The 16932-nt window shown below is 31.9% G+C and overlaps 1 protein-coding gene across 1 annotated transcript; it reads right to left on the reverse strand.

The window, feature by feature from the left end:
- Positions 1–789: 789 nt before the first annotated feature.
- CYLC2 (cylicin 2) lies at positions 790–13530 on the reverse strand. Its single transcript, XM_072731895.1, has 6 exons — positions 13514–13530; positions 4874–4914; positions 3553–3674; positions 1651–2085; positions 1022–1302; positions 790–967 (listed from the first exon to the last, which is right to left on the reverse strand). Exons 1-6 carry the CDS (start codon positions 13528–13530, stop codon positions 790–792), a joined length of 1074 nt encoding a protein of 357 aa, XP_072587996.1.
- Positions 13531–16932: the final 3402 nt, after the last annotated feature.

Raw genomic sequence — 16932 nt, forward strand, 5'->3', positions numbered from 1 at the left:
AAGTAAATGCTACTTCATTCTACCAAATCCCAGTAAAAATGTAGTCAGCAGATTACACAGATTTTTCTAAGAATGGTAGATTTCAATTCAAACTTTAAATTGACTCAAGCATTGTTTAATCCTATTTGGCTTAAAATAAAACAAAACTAACTTACCAAGTATGTTTATTTTGGCTTGAAAATGGAACATTTAACATCCATCGACCTGGTTGTGGTTATTTATACTTCAGACATGGTGGTATGGGTTCACAAGGAAATAATAGGTTTTCTTTCTTTCTTTCTTATTTGAAGAATGTTACATTTAATTTGTATTTGTATTTATTTTAAAGTAGAGTTCCTTAAATTTTCCTGACTTCCTCTCATTACTCCTGTGATTCTTTATTTAAATTTGTGGATGCAGCTTGAGACTGTTTGATTCCATAGATGGAACATCTGCCTTCTTGAATTTTTTTGAAGTCTTGATTGATTTTTTTTGTTGTTGTTTCCACAGATTGTGTCATTAACTCCTACATCCTGATTTGAATATTATTCTTTGAACCTTTCTAGGGACCTTTCATTGAATCTTTCATATCTCCAAACTTAGCATAAGTATCCTCCAAGTCCTTAAATAAACCATTGCTTAATTTTTCATATTTCTTACATTTTTATACTTGTCTGAGTCTTTCTGTGTATTCTTCTTTGCTTCATTTTAAAAATTATTTGATTAATTATTTGAATCCCCCTGTCACTCATATTCAGTTTCAGACTACTAAAATTGGTTATCAAATGCTTTCGAATTATTATCCAGGGCTTACTTCTTCTTTGCATCCTTCTTCTTTGCATCTTTCTTTGCATCAGCAGATTCTGTGTCAGTATCTTTCTTGCCATCCTTCTTGCCATCCTTCTTAGACCCCTTCTTGGCCCCCTTCTTGGCATCATCCTTTGTTTCAATATCTGTCCCACTGGCCTTCTTTTCATCTTTCTTATCTTTTTTACTCCCCTTTTTCTTTATATCTTTCTTGGGACCCTTCTTGTCTTTTGACTGATCATCTTTCTCTCCTAGTTTCTTTGAATCTTTTTTCCCATCCTTATCCATCTTTGTATCTTTCTTTTCATCTTCAGATTCTATAGTTGACCCTTTGCTCTTCTTTGAACCTTTCTTCTCTTTCTTGGCATCTTTCTTTTCATCCTCAGATTCTGTAGCGGACTCCTTGCTCTTCTTTAAACCTTTCTTCTCTTTCTTGGCATCTTTCTTCGTATCTTTCTTGTCATCTTCAGATTCTGTAGCAGACTCCTTGCCCTTCTTTGAAGCTTTCCTCTCTTTCTTGGGACCTTTCTTGTCATCTTCAGATTCTGTAGCAGACTCCTTGCCCTTCTTTGAAGCTTTCCTCTCTTTCTTGGGACCTTTCTTGTCATCTTCAGATTCTGTAGCAGACTCCTTGCCCTTCTTTGAAGCTTTCCTCTCTTTCTTGGGACCTTTCTTGTCATCTTCAGATTCTGTAGCAGACTCCTTGCCCTTCTTTGAAGCTTTCCTCTCTTTCTTGGGACCTTTCTTGTCATCTTCAGATTCTGTACCTGATTCCTTGCCCTTCTTTGAAGCTTTCCTCTCTTTCTTGGGACCTTTCTTGTCATCTTCAGATTCTGTACCTGATTCCTTGCCCTTCTTTGAAGCTTTCCTCTCTTTCTTGGGACCTTTCTTGTCATCTTCAGATTCTGTACCTGATTCCTTGCCCTTCTTTGAATCTTTTTTTTCTTTTTTGGCATCTGTTTTTGCAACATCCTTTTCACCTTTAGTTCCTCTTTCTATATCCTTATCTTTCATTGGCTCTCTCTTAGTAATTTTTGGCTCCTTTAAAACTGTGGATTCTGTTTCTGATTCTAAATTGTCCTTGTGTGCTTGCTTGTCTTTATCTTTCTTACCTGCTACTGGAGATGTAGGTTTTTCTACATCTGCTACTTTAGCATCTCCCTTCCATTTATATGATTTATATGGAGGCTGACTCCTGGCAGCTAAATAATCAGATGGCCTCTCAGAAATTCTCATTAAAGAACTATGCATCCATAATGGTCGTTTAGAAGCTTCTTTTAATTTATCTGCATCATATACCTAGAATATTGGTTAGAATAATAATCATTAACAACCTGTATGTGAATTACACAGCTCTTATTACCACATACCAAATACATTTTAACTTCGACCATTAAAAGATTTTAGATTTTGATAAATAGTGGATAAAGTGTAGATGTCATAGTGTATTCTGCTTTTCCAATTTCATTCTTTTTTGGACTGATGGATAGTCATGTCTCATTGTGGGCCTTATTTTAATTTAGAGGATTTTCAAAATTCCCTCAAGATATTATGTTAAAATGGGTAGAGAAAAAAAAATGAGTAGAGACCTCCACTGACTAATGACATCAGAATCTCTCTTCACAATCAAGAGAGGTCTTCCCCCCCGCCCCCGCTCAGTGTTCTCAAGTAGTATTAGAATATCTTGCCCACTTTTTATTCCTAGGCTAAATCAGAAAATAATCATTCTCTAATGTGTAATAGTTTTATGTTTAGGCATATCCTGGTCTCTGTTATCAGATTCAGGGTCTCTGGAATTTGGAATACTATGCATAGTTAAAAGTAAAAACATGAAACTCCTGCTTAGCAAGATATAAATTGAGTATCATCAGATAGAAAACTACGATAATAAAGCTGTAACATTCAATGCACATAAAATTGTGCAGAATGGTACATTTTGTTTTCAACTCCTAACCAAGTATTTACAAAAATCTTAATTGCAGAAGCAGCAAACTTAGGAAATAATGTTAAGAAACAATGGAGAAAATAAATTGAATAAAGAAGGGAAAAGCAAAGAGTGTGAGATAACAGAATAAGCTAGGACCACTACTGAATGGAAACGCTCCCTAAAATAAATAAGAGTTGATGATAAATTTATCTTGTGAAACTTTTTTTTAAACATTTCATATCCCTTGATGACTCTAGGAAACATTGAGAAATACTTATCTTCTAATATTCAGAATCCTGAATGCTATACTACAGAAAATGAGAAAGAATTAAAACTTCATCAAGGTATAATATAACCCCATGATTATAATGAGTGATTTTTTTTTCCAGCTGGGGAACATTTTCTGAATGTTAATACTAATTGTAGTATTAGGATCTCCAGATTTTTGTGCTTCTTGAACACATATTTTCTATAACGTGGGGCTACTAAATAAATAGTTAATATGAAATAAGGGGCAGTGTTTATACAGTGAAATGCAAATAAAATATATCTACTTTCTTCAAGTGTAGAATTTGAATTACCTTTAACTGTGCTGTCCAATATGGTATTTAAAAGCCACAAGTGAACTGAATTAAATTGAATTGAGATGTAAAAGTCAATTCTTCAGTTGCACTAGCCTCATATTAAGTGTTCAATAGAACACATTGGAACGGAAAGACATAAAATATTTCCATCATCACAGAAATCCCATTGGTCAGCGCTGATCTGTAACACATATAACTATACATGATTTCACAAGCTTAGCACTAGTAAAATGATATGATCTTTTCAATACTCACGAAAACTGTATTGTCTCGTAGTTGGGATGGTTTTGATCTCCTTTTTGTTCCTGGCCGTGGTGGTTTGGGAAATCTCAGGGCAAAGTGTTGCTGATTCCATGATTTTTTGCTTAATTCACTGACTAAAATCAGAAAACATTAAATGTTTTAGAGTAAATAGTATTTCATCAGCTCTAAAATGGCAGTATGATAATAGATTTCATGAATGAACAAATGATACAAATTATGGCTTCATTTATTTAGTTAGGTTTTAAATTCTCTGCTATCAACCTATGAAAATAAAAATTGTTTTTTTTTCTATTTGATCAGTTTTATAGAAAACTACATAGTCATTGTGAAACTAATATAGTCTGTAATATAAATGCAAAGAAATATCTTTACTGTTTTCTTTTAATCTTTCTCTTCTAGTCTATATTTTTGCTTTAGATTCCTTTGGTTAGAATACAATTCTTTTGAGATGAGAAAATATGATAGCTAATTCTGTAGCCTCTAAAGTACTTAGTATTAGTATAGACAGTATCTGTTATAAAATAGTCAGTAAATATATGATTGAATCTAAATGCTAATGAATAAGATTCCTTTGGTTAGTAATCATTTTCCAAGCTATAAGAGTCAATGTTATAGACATAAGAACTGCATTGTTATAGTAAGTGACATATTAATGAAGAAAACTGCAAATAAGAATTGTGACCGTGAGGGACAAGTTACCTGGAAACTATAAGAGAAATGTTTAAAGATATTTAGCATACAAATGAGACCAATGAGAAAGAGATTTCACTTCCTTTAAATATGTGCAGTATTGAAGTATTATTTCTTGTAAGAAAAAATATACTTTCCTGTGAGTCTCCTGAAAACAGGAACAATGAGAAAATATACAGAATTAAACGCATATTTAAGCTCAATATATGAAGTAAATTGTCCAATACGTGAGTTCCTTCAACATCAGATTGGTGAATATTTGGCCAACTATAAGAGGACTATAGTTTATCATGAATATACTAGAAGTCATTGCAGACATGAATGAATTTTTCATCCAGTTTCTACACTACTTTTCAAGTGTAAGATTATCTGATTGTTTGATTTCTAACATGACAACACCTTTATGTTGCTGAACATATTTGCTTAAACTTTGTTGGATTTAAGAACAAAATATCTTTAGAAAGTGCTTCCTAAAGGTCCATGAGAAAGCTGATTTTTAATAATATTCCATAAGATCTACTGCTTTATCACTTTGAATAGAGGATAATAATCAGTTATCCTTAAAGTAATTATAATCCTAAAATCAATCATGTTTGAGAAATAAATATTAATACTTTCTTACCTGGAATGTAATTATCATATGTTCCAAAGTTTATTTTTTGGCTATTAAAATAAGAGGGAAAAGTTTTAATTAATTTACATAAATTCACTGTATTTAATGATTATTGTTATGTGTAAGCATTTGCCATTACCAACTACAGAAATATTTTGTATTCTCAGATCGCTACTATTATGTAAGATTACATCATCCTAAAAAAAAAGTAGATGAGTAAATGTGTGTTTTTTGCACAAACTTCAATATAACTAAAACAAAGTAGATAAAAACATTTAAAAAATTACCAAATTGCCATTTCTGAAGTGTATACCTTTTAAAAAATTGTGAATTCATGGGTGAATTATTTTTCTCTATCTCATATTCCAAATTCTCTTGCAATGGAATTTTAGCAAAGACATCACCTTAAAAACACTGCTTAAGCAAAATCAGAGCCACAAAATATTCTTAAACTTAAGCAAATCCAAATCTTTTAGTGGCATACTTGTATGTCTGTGAATGTGTCAGTGTGTACCATAAGCATTGATATGGATTTTAATTTTTAAAAAATATATGTTCTTTAGGAACACCTGAGAAATAAAACTACGTTGTTGTAAAGCATTTTTCATTTTTTTTAAAAGATTTTATTTATTTGACAGAGAGAGAGAGCACAAGTAGGCAGAGCGGCAGGCAGAGGGAAAAGGAGATGTAAGCTCCCCGCTGAGCAGAGATCTTGATGTGGGGCTGGATCCTAGGACTCTGGGATCATGACCTGAGCCAAAGGCAATTGCTTAACTAACTGAGTCCCCCAGGTCCCCCAGATATTTTTCATTTGAAAGTTTCCATTTGCTTTAGTGCTATGTGAACATGTTTATTCCCACAAAGAGGAATTTTATAATACCGTTTTATTTATTTTTAATGAAGGCATATATTAAGGTCTGATAGAGAAATCTTATTTTACAACATCCTATTACATTACAGAAATAAAGCCATTGTCACGTATGAGTTTGGGCTTACACACACATGCTCATATAGTATTTTACTTATTTTGTCATTACATAAATATTAAGAAAAAAAGTTACATTGTAGAATCTAAAACAAACAAAAAACCCCAAGTGAATAAACAAACAAAAAGCAGAAGTAGATCCATAAATAAAACTGATGATTGCTTGGGAGGAGGTGCAAATTGGGTGAAAGGAAGTGGAAGATACAGGCTTCCACTTATAGAATGACTAAGGTATGAGAATAAAAGGCACAGCACAGGTAATATAGGCAATGATACTGTATACTGTAATAGTGTTGTATGATGACAAATGGTAGCTACACTTATAACCAGCATAGCATAATATTTAGAGAAGCCTAACCCCTATGTTGTACACTTGGAATTAGTGTAACATTATATGTCAGCTATACTCAATGAAAAAAAAATGAGGAATAAAGTACATTAAACTAAAAATCTTGATATCTTTATTTAGGTTCTATTTCCAAGCACAAACCTTAGCACATTTCTGTAACTATAAAAATTTTAATGATTTTGGTGGACTGGGAGGCACAGTTGGTTAGGCCTCCACTCTTGGTTTCAGCTGAGGTCATGATCTCAGCACCATGGGATCAAGTTCCACGTTGGGCTCCACACTCATGGAGAATCTGCTTATGACTCTCTTTTTCTCCCTCTGGCCTGCCCTCCCCTCAAATAAATTTTAAAAAAATTAAATAGGGGTGCCTGGGTGCCTCAATTGGTTGAGCATCTGGCTTTTGATTCCAGTTGGGGTCATGACGTTGGGGTCCTGGCATTGAGCCAGGGAGTCTGTCTGTCTCCCTCTCCCTTTGCCCCTTGCCCTGCTGGCGTGCTTTCTCTCAAATAAATAAATAAATATCTTTTTAAAAACTAAATGATTTTAATTGAATAAAATTTCAGATATATTGATCAAAAAGGTGTCTGGTAGTGGTTTTTTTATTTTTTATTTTTATCTAAATGCCAGTTAGTGAACATACAATATATTGTTAGTTTCATATGTAGAATATAGTGATTCCACACTTCCCTATGTGGTGATCATCACAAGTGCCCTCCTTAATCCCCATCACCTGTTTAACCTATCCCTCCACCCACCTCTCTTCTGGTAACCATCAGTTTGTTCTCTGTAGTTAAGAATCTGTTGCTTGGTTTGCCTCTCTTTCTCTCTCGCTCTCTCTCTTTTACCTTCGATTGTTTGTTTTGGTTCTTAAATTCCACATAAGAGGGAAATCATAAGGTATTTGTCTTTTCCTGACTGACTCATTTCACTTCACATATTACTCTCTAGCTCCATCCACATAACGTTGTTATTGTTATTGTTGTTGCTGTTTTTAACTGAGGACTTGCATTAAAATTACCTGCCCCACCATATCTGAATCTCTAGGTTTGCATCTAGCTAATGTACGTTTATACACCCCTGAAGAAATTTTGATGTTCTACCCTGGTTATGAACATCTCTCTTTTAAATATTCTGAAAGAGGAACTATTTCAGGTTCATGAAACAATATTATTAAATTTGAGATTTAAAAAAAATTACACATAGACATGATCCATTACTTCCTGGTATAATCTCTAGGGCATATTATTTAATCACAAAGCAACTGAATTAGAAACCAAAAACAAAATTATATAGAAAATACACAAGTATTTTTTAATAGTTCTTACTAAATAACCAATGGTCAAACAGAAATTACAATTCACACTTATAAAAAAGAAGCAAATAAACAATAACATAGTATCACAAATTATAGAATACTGGGGAGAGGTCATAGAGGAGAATTTAAGCTTTAATGTTTTATATTAGAAAAAAAGTTTAAAACAGCGTTTTAAATCTCTCCTATAAAATTAGGGAAATATCAAAGTAAACTCAAATTTAGAATAATTAATAAAGCTTTAAGAAGGAATCAAAGCAAAAACAAAATTAGGGCAAAAAGATCCAAAATTTTGTTTTTTGAAAAGATTATTAAAATTGATTAACTCCTAGAAAGACTGATAAGAGAAAATACAGATTACCAGTATTAGGGTTGATGCAAATGTTACAATTACATAGATTTTAAAGGATAATATTAATAAGAATATTAATAAGAATTTTATGGCAATAAATTCAGCAACTTAAGTGAAACAGGTGAGCTCCTTGTTAAACTAATTTAGCAAAACAGACACATGATTAATAAATATGTGATTAGTCTCATAGTAATTAAATAAAGTGAATCCATTATCAAAAACCTCCTCATAAAAAAGAGTGCAGACTCGGAGTGTTTTACTGAAAAATAGGAAAAATACTAACTACACAGATTTTTCAGAAAGAAGAGAAAGAGGAAAGATGTTTCAACTCATATTTGAGACCAATATGAATAACCCTGACACCAAAACTTCTTAAAGACAATACCAGAAATGAGTATTATAGACCAATATTTTGCATTAACACAGACACAAAAATTCCTTAACAACTTGCTAACTAATCTTACTGAACAATATATAGAATGGCAGAGACATCATGGTCATTGAGATTTACTTCCTAGAGTGTAAGATTAGTTTAACATATGTCAATCAATGTAATCACTTAAAATAACAAAATTCATCTAATCATGTCAAGATATGCAGAAGAACTTTTGAAAAAGTAACATTGATTCATAATTCAAAACTCTCAGAAAACTAGGAACAGAAGGCATCTTCCTCAAATGGATAAAATGTCTCTAGACAATACTTACTCCATTTCAAATGAAACTGAAGGAGATACCACATTACTGAGAGTCCTTATCCTTTGAATTTATTATACATTTTAAAATGTACCAGAGATATAGTTAAGGGCAAGAGTATTCTGTTAAGTATTCTGTTATAGTTAAGGGCAGGTGTATTTTGTACTAAGTTTTAAATTTTTCAGACTAAGAAGGAAAAAAAAATCCACAAATGCAGTTAAATGTTTACTCCTTTAAAAGAAAAAACCTTTTCCAGAGTTAATATAAAAATAAATTTTTGTCCGAAAAAATAAAGTCTCCATACCTCCTACATTAGGATCTCAACTTTTTATTTTGGAAAACATAAACCTGTCTCCCTTTCTTAGTCATGAATTAATGACATTCCATGTGCTAACAACGTGCACCGTCTTAAAGCTCACACAATATGGAATCTAAAACAAAATGCAGAATCAGACCTATAAATACAGAGAACAAACTGATGCTGTCAGAGGGGAGGAGGATTGCCAGGACGAACTAAGTGGGAGAAGGGAAATTGGACACACAGATTTCCAGTTATGGAATAAATAAGTCACAGAATGAAAGACACAGCATAGGAAATATAGTCAGTGATACTGTCATACCATTGTATTGTGGCAGGTGGCAGCTACACTTATTGGGGGCAAAGCATAATGTATAATCTTGTTCAATCATTATGTTGTACACCTGAAACTAGTGTAACATTGGGTGCCAACTATACTCAAATAAAAAAAAATTAAAGAATAAAAAGGAATCCTGAGATCAAAGAAAAAAATGCTCAGAGATATTAAAATTGATTTTGAAATGACTGGATATTTGGCACCGCACCTGCAGTGAAGGCAGATTCTGTGGCATGTTTTCCATTTCACCTTGGTTGAGATGAAGTATTAGTTATTATGTTTACATCTATCTATATCTATATATCTATATCTATATCTATATCTATATTTGCATCTATCAATATCCAGAGGCCTTAATTAAAAAACTAGTTATATTAAGAACGAACAACCTTTTTGAGTTGTTGCAGTTTTTTTTTCTTTTTAGATAATTAAATTAGACAATATTTTCAAAATAGAAAATAATAAAACATGCTGACATGATTGCTGTTGTCATGAATGAGAAACTTCGAAAATTGAATCTAAATGTATCCTGGTCTAGAAAATTTCTTGACTGTCTGGGAAAGGTAAAAGGAGAGGTGCTATCACCAGCAGAAACAGATTTAGGTGAAAGAGTGGAAAATGCCATCTATTCCCAAAAAGTTAAATGTATTGAATTGCTTATGACATGTAAATTTACATAGGGAGTGAGAACTAGAGTATTCAGATCATGGCTATTTTGGGGTCCTATAAACTTTTCCCAGTGAAAATGAAAGGGAACTAAATTTATTTGTCACTAATCCTGACCTAACCAACCTTGAGAAACACAGGAATTTTCAACCACACCATTAAGTTACATTGTACCAGTTTCCAGTCAATCCACTCTGGCCCTTCCCTACAAAGCCTGTTAAAATACCATGGACAGCCTTGCCTATGTTTGAAATTCATAGAAATTATATCATACAGTAAATGCTTTTGTGTTTCTGGGTCTTTTCAGTATAATTTTTTTATTCACCCATGTTGCGTATATGAATAGTCTATTCCTTTAGGTTGCAGAGCAGTATTCCATTACAGCAATACAATACACTGAGTTTTTCCATCCTCCTGTGTATGAACATTTGAGTTATTTTAGTTTGGCTTATTGTGAATACAGCTGCTATACACATTTTGTTCAAGTCTTTTTGCGAACTTGGGTAAGCTATGGTGGAAAAACTAAATCATACATATAATATGGGTGTGTTTAACTTTATTTTTAAAACATCAAGTGGCATTCCAAAGTGGTTGTACCATTTTACACCCACTACCGGTGCTGAACATGTCAGATGCCCTACAGTGTTGCTGACTGTTGGTGTCATTAATCGTTAATTTTAGCTGTTCTGGTAGGTAAAAAGGGAATAAAGGATATCTTTGACTCAGAGGATATATATTGACTATATATAGTAAAAATAACAGTTTATGTATATGTATGTTTTTATATATATATTTATATATGTATTATATAACATATATTATATATAAATAAATATTTATATATTATTCATATATTATTTATATTATTTATAATATAATACAATATATTTATAATATATAATATATTTATATATAATATATTTTATATATAATATATATAAAACCTTCCTCAAAAAATTCCCTGAGGAAAAAAAATTTTAAAAAATTCCCTGAGGAAAAAAGAATTAAAAAAATTCCCTGAGGAAAGTTTTTAGTTTTCTTATATATGTCCTGTGTATATTTCAATAAACTTATATTTAAAGTTTTTTATGTTATTGCAAATTGTATTGTTTTCTTAAATTTATATTTTCTAATTTTTCCAGTTATAGAAATATAATTTATATAATTAGAACCCGTATCATATATTCTTATTACATTCCTTTAATAGCTCTAAAAAATTCTTTTTGTAGGTGTTACTGGATAATCCACTCAATCATGTCCTCTGTGAATAAAGATAATTTTACTTCTTCCTGTTCCATCTTAATGTTTTATTGCCTTATGGAACAAAATAGAGTCTGGATTACAAGATTGAATAGAAATAATGAGCATCTTTGCCTTGTTTCTGGCTTATAGAGGAAAGATAGTCAACATTCCACAGTGAAGTTTGATTTTAATGGTAAAATGGCTGCAATCATATATGTCAGTGCCACACGATATCCTGTCAGGTGGTTTTGGCTTTTTGGATTCTGCATCAGATAAATGGCAAATAAGGTCACAAAGCAAGTGGCAGAAAATTTTCCAGGGGCTGAATGGGGCCTGAGTCACTCCTATACTTGCTATAGAGGTCTCTCTTTTTAAGGCAAAGGTCAACTGCCACATGGTCATGGTCTTGGTGAGGGATGGCTCTATGTGTAGAATGGTGAGATTTGCTGTCTTTTTCTAACATATTCTAGAGCAGAGTTTCTCATCCTGGGTTTATTAAGAATCCCTTCCCCCTGTAGACATTTGCATTATCTAAGATACTTTTATCACAATTGTGTGTGTGTGTCTGAGGGTGGTGGTGATGGTGTACACACATGCACATGCTGACAGTGGCATCTAGTGGGTAGAGACCAGAGATTCTGCTGACAACTAACAAAGCAGAGGCCCTCCTGGTCCTCAACTCCAGTAAGGAGTTATTCTTCCTTAAAAGGTCAATAGTGTTAAGGTTCAGAAACTTTATTCTATATCAAGGTTTCCTAGGCAAGGTAGTAAGAGAGGACCTTGTTAATGCTACTCAGGGGCCCCCAAAATAAAAATGTACAATGTACAAAGAGGCTAACACAGGAAGTTTCAATAGTTCAGATTTTTAGATAGCCCTATGTTTGTAAATAACTCTCCCACTTCCTTCAGAGACCTTAGATCTACCCATTCACTATTAGAAATGGAAGGATTAAGTTGATTGACAACCTGTGTTGGAGGAAAAGGCAAGAAGTATTTCACCTCTTAAAGTGAAACACTTAAATGGAGTTTTTGAGATTTGGGTGAAAAGGGTTTTAAAGAAGAGTAAGTGGGGAGGTGGAAAACTGAACTCAAAGAGGAAAATTTATCAAGTAGAAGTTGATAGCCATGACACAGAAACTTAAGTCTAAAATTAAGGTCCTGTCATAGAATTCAGAGGGAAAACAAAGTAGGAAATTATTTTTTGCATCTCAACTTCTCTATTAAGTGACCTGGAAGTTGCCACTTGAATCTAAATAACTATGAGAATATTCATTAAATTTCTGTGTATCCTTGAGGCCATTTGATATGAATTTAAACAGTTTCTTTCTATGATAACATGAGAGTTTTAGGATTTTACCAGAAAACAATGTAAAGTAATAGTCATAAAACCAAAAATAAGTTTTTAGTGAAGTTCTCTGAAAGCTGTGCAGTGCTCATGATAATAGTAATGCCATCAATATTTTATTGTGCTTAAACATTTTAAAGTAATTAGCATATAGTGTAATTCTGTCCTGCTATGTGCCAGAGTACAGATTGTTTTGTAATCATGAGGAAGTCTCTCAGCCTTTAATCATTACAAATACATTGAATCCTTTTACTGATGATTGTCCCTTAAAGTACTGATTGCATTTTAATGAAGTAGGCACCAGTGCCAATTAAAGCCCATTTTGTTTATTTTTGAGATTTGTGTTTTATCTTTCCTTTAAAAGTACTGCCAAGAAAATCCAGTTACACTTTCCTTTGTATTTCACAGTTCTGTGCCTTCATCTTCGTTCTAAACCTACATGGTAAAAAGGCTTATGTAATTGAAGATCTTCTTTCTCTACCTCATTTTAACATGGCATGAATTAAGCATAAGGAAACCACTATCATCCAACTTCCTTTGTCTGGATAATCTGCTTTACATTGCAAAGTACTTTTGCAAGCTCAGTATTTCTCAAGAGGAAATTATTGCCAGAGGTTTAGTGCCCTTGACCCACACCCTCTCAAGGTCAGTAGACTCCTCAGTCACTGTGACATTTACCAAAAAAAAAAAAAAAAAAAAAAAAAAATTCCCATCAATTTCCAGATGGCCTCTAAGGAGGTGGTATTTCTCTGAATGAGAACCATGAATTATTTTATTCTGTGTATTAGAAAATACAGTATGATAAAGATAAATGAAGTAAGAATCACATTGATAAAGACGTATCCAAAGCTAAGTATTTATTTTACTGAAGTGAATGAACTAGTTAAGTCTTAGATCAAAACAATCTATGATGTTGTTGGAGAATGTATGTGTCTGCTAAACACACACTCTCTTGCTTATAACAAATACTAATATAACAAACATCTCTTTACACTAAAGAGGTTGAATAGAGAGCTAACTGTAACATTTCAGCTATTTTAAAACATACAATTTGACCAGAGGACTTACAATCGTGGTACAGACATTTCCCCCACCTCTGATTTGCCAGGACTCAAGCACTGTAAGTTCAAATTAGTGATGTTGAGAGATGACATCATAAAGAGGTCATGCACACTGGCAGTTAAAGGGGAAAACAAGAGGAATCAATTTTACTTGTATGTCACATTCTCTAATATTCAGTCTAAGATTTGTGTTTTCTTTTGTTCATTATTCCTGACAAAATAAAACAGGTGGCTTAAAAATAATCAGTTGGTTTTTCATCTTAATAAAAATCTTGTCTGACTTTTTCATGTACTTATAATTTATTGACTGATATAAGACAAGGATAAATCTAAGCACCTATGATAGTCATGTGTCTTTTGTTAAATCCTTTGCTTAATTTTGTGCCTTTACCTTTTCCTATTTTAAGCACATGTGTTTCTCATAAGATACCAAATTTTACAGAAGGCTAGATGCTTATTAAAATTGTCAACTTACTGATAGATCGGAGTTGGATAAGTTTTACTACACCCAGCACTCCAAACCACTAACGGATGAATGAAAATAACTATATAGAGTAATATTTGAACACATTGCCATTATCTAGCTCCTTTTAGGGAATTTCAGCTGATTTTTTTTCTCTTAAGGAATAGTTTCATTAAATTTCAGCTACTGCAGGAGATCAACTACTAAAATCTCAGTGGTTTTAACTCAGTGAAAGTTTATTGTTCCTTCCCATTTAAACAGTGAAAATTTCTATCTCATGTCTCAGACCATGGTAAGTTCTAGAGTGGTTGGGTAGGAGGTTTCCTTAAGGTAATTTAGTAATTCGGGTTTCTCTGATTTGCTTCATTATCCACTAACATAACACTATTAATGCTGATGTTTTTCTGCCAAGTGATGACTTAGCAAACAATGTATGATTTCTAAATCCACAATATTTTGTTTAAGATTTTATATGTACCTCGTTTATAAAAATATATGTACCCAATGCATTTCCTCTATCAGTATGTAGTAAGATCCAAATCATGACTAGACACCCAGCAATGCTTGCCTTCTGCACCATGATTTCTTGCATTAATCTCTCATTGTCATTCTTAACTAAATGTGTGTGATCTATTAGGATCTCAGAGAGCTAATGATCTTTTTATAATAAGCTTGTGTTACTTTTCTATTGCTATATAACAAATTACCACAAACTTGGAGTTATAAAACAAAACACATTTATAATCTCATAATTCTGCAGTTCAGAAATCCCAGGCAATTTCAATTGATTCCTCTGCTCAGTGTCTCATAGGCTGAAGTCAATTTGTTGACTATTCTCTCACCTGTAGGCCCTGAGAAATAATCTATTTCCAAGCGACATTCTGGTTGGCAGAACTCAGTTCCTTGTGGCTCCTAGAAGCTGCTGACATTCCTTCTGACATGACACCTTCCATCGTCAATCCAGGAATGTTTCAAGTCCTTCTCATAGTTCACATCTGTGTTCTTTTTCTGCCTTCCTCCCCTGTCACCAGATACAGAAAATTTTGTCTTCCAAAAAAACTCAGCTGGATAGATTAGGCCCATGTAGATATTCTCCATTTTAAGGCCACCTGTACCTCATAAAATAGCATAACCATGGGAATGATTTTATATATATATATATATATATATATATATATATATATATGGATATATTGTAACCATAATACAATATGGTTATACTCATATTCACAACCCATCTATTCTCAAAAGGGAAGGTTGTTGGGGGTCATTCTTCAGTTCTTGCCTACCATAAAGCCAAAATTAGACTAAAACCTTACTCTGAGGCTTATGAGAAATATATCAACATCATATGTATTTTTTATGTCCTAAGATTGTGACAATGTCTATTCAGCAGCACTAATACATACAAGCATTTTGTTGTTTTTTTTAAAAGACCATTCCTTTTAAAAAGCATGTCTTCAAATATTATAATTAGGAATTATATATTTGTGAAATGAAAAGATAAAAGTATAATGTATAGAATATATTTTAAGTATTTCACAGGTCATGAAATAATTTGTGTATATTAACTCATTTATTTCTTAAAATAACACAGCACAAAATAGGAACAGTTGGTCCTTGATTTTCAGTTATTTCCTAAGATTTTATAATCTATTACCAATTTAAATATATGGTATTTAATTTTTCCCATAAAATCAATGTATTTATATAACTAAAATAGATTTTCAAGCATGTGATTGTTTCAAAGATTCACATATTTATGTGCATATATAAATATAAGATTTGTATAATATTAAGCTATTTATGTATCTATACATGTATCATCAAAATTATTTATTTCTGTTGTTTAAAATATTTGACACCTAACAAGAATATATAAGTATAAAAATAAATGTATTAAATATAATCTAAACAATTTTGTATACTTTAGTAGTTTGCATCATTATTGTAAAAATTAATCATGAAATTGTATAAAAATCTAAAGTTTTGAGCTTTTATTACTTTTAAATGTAACAAATCTTAAGTGATAAGCATAATAAATATAAAATGAACAAACTTTTTAAGAATTATCTGTTACAATCTGTTTGAACTAGTGACCTATGATCTATTCAATTTGTTTACCTTTATACCCACCCCAAAGGTGATCACTATTATTAAAGCTGTTAGAACTACTATACTATTAATTTTGTCTATTTTTGAAACCCATATTAGGATATAATATGTATTTTCATATATGGCTTCTTTCAATATAACTTATACTTTTATATTGATCTACATAGCTGCATGTATTTGCAATTTGTTCATAATTTCTCTGTATATATAATTATAACATATGTATATAATATTAGTTATACATACCAAAATTGATGAACATTTATTTTACCTCTAATTTTTAAACTGTTTTTAATTATTTTGTCATGAAAATTGTTTCACATGTATTTTGGCAGATATGATCATACATTTATGTTTCTATATAACATTTATGAAAGTATTTAGTGATAGGGTATAGTGATATTCAACATTACACAATGCCAAACGATTTTCCAAAGTGCCTATATTAATAGGAGTATAGGAGAGCTCCTTTTCATCCACATCCTCACAACAATGGCTTTTATGATTTATTTTAATTTTAGTTAGTTTGAAGGTATGTGATGGTATATCCCTGCTGCTTTAAATTGCATTTTCCTGATTAATATTATTTTCCTAATAATAATTAGGAACACTTGTGAAATGGCAGGTCTAGGGAAAACAACTAGAACAACATATAACAAACACATAACATACCAAAGAAGAAAAACTAGAATTGTAACAAAATTTTTACTAAAAAACTACATAAGACATAGATGTATTAAAAGTAAAAGTAGAAAACTTATATAACATATGGTAATAATAATACTTAGAAGGTGGAATAACTATATTAACGTTCTACAAAGCATCAAACTAAGAAATATAACCAAGGA

Source organism: Vulpes vulpes, chromosome 12 (assembly GCF_048418805.1).
Source record: "Vulpes vulpes isolate BD-2025 chromosome 12, VulVul3, whole genome shotgun sequence".
NCBI classification, from domain to species: Eukaryota; Metazoa; Chordata; class Mammalia; order Carnivora; family Canidae; genus Vulpes; species Vulpes vulpes.

Excerpts from the sequence above, each read along its gene's own strand:
- CYLC2 (XM_072731895.1), bottom strand. Across the intron at positions 3,675-4,873 it reads ATATGATAATTACATTCCAG|TCAGTGAATTAAGCAAAAAA; the intron begins GTAAGAAAGTAT and ends TTCTGATTTTAG. Across the intron at positions 1,303-1,650 it reads GTCCCAAGAAAGAGAGGAAA|AAAGAGAGGAAAGCTTCAAA; the intron begins GCTTCAAAGAAG and ends AAAGGTCCCAAG.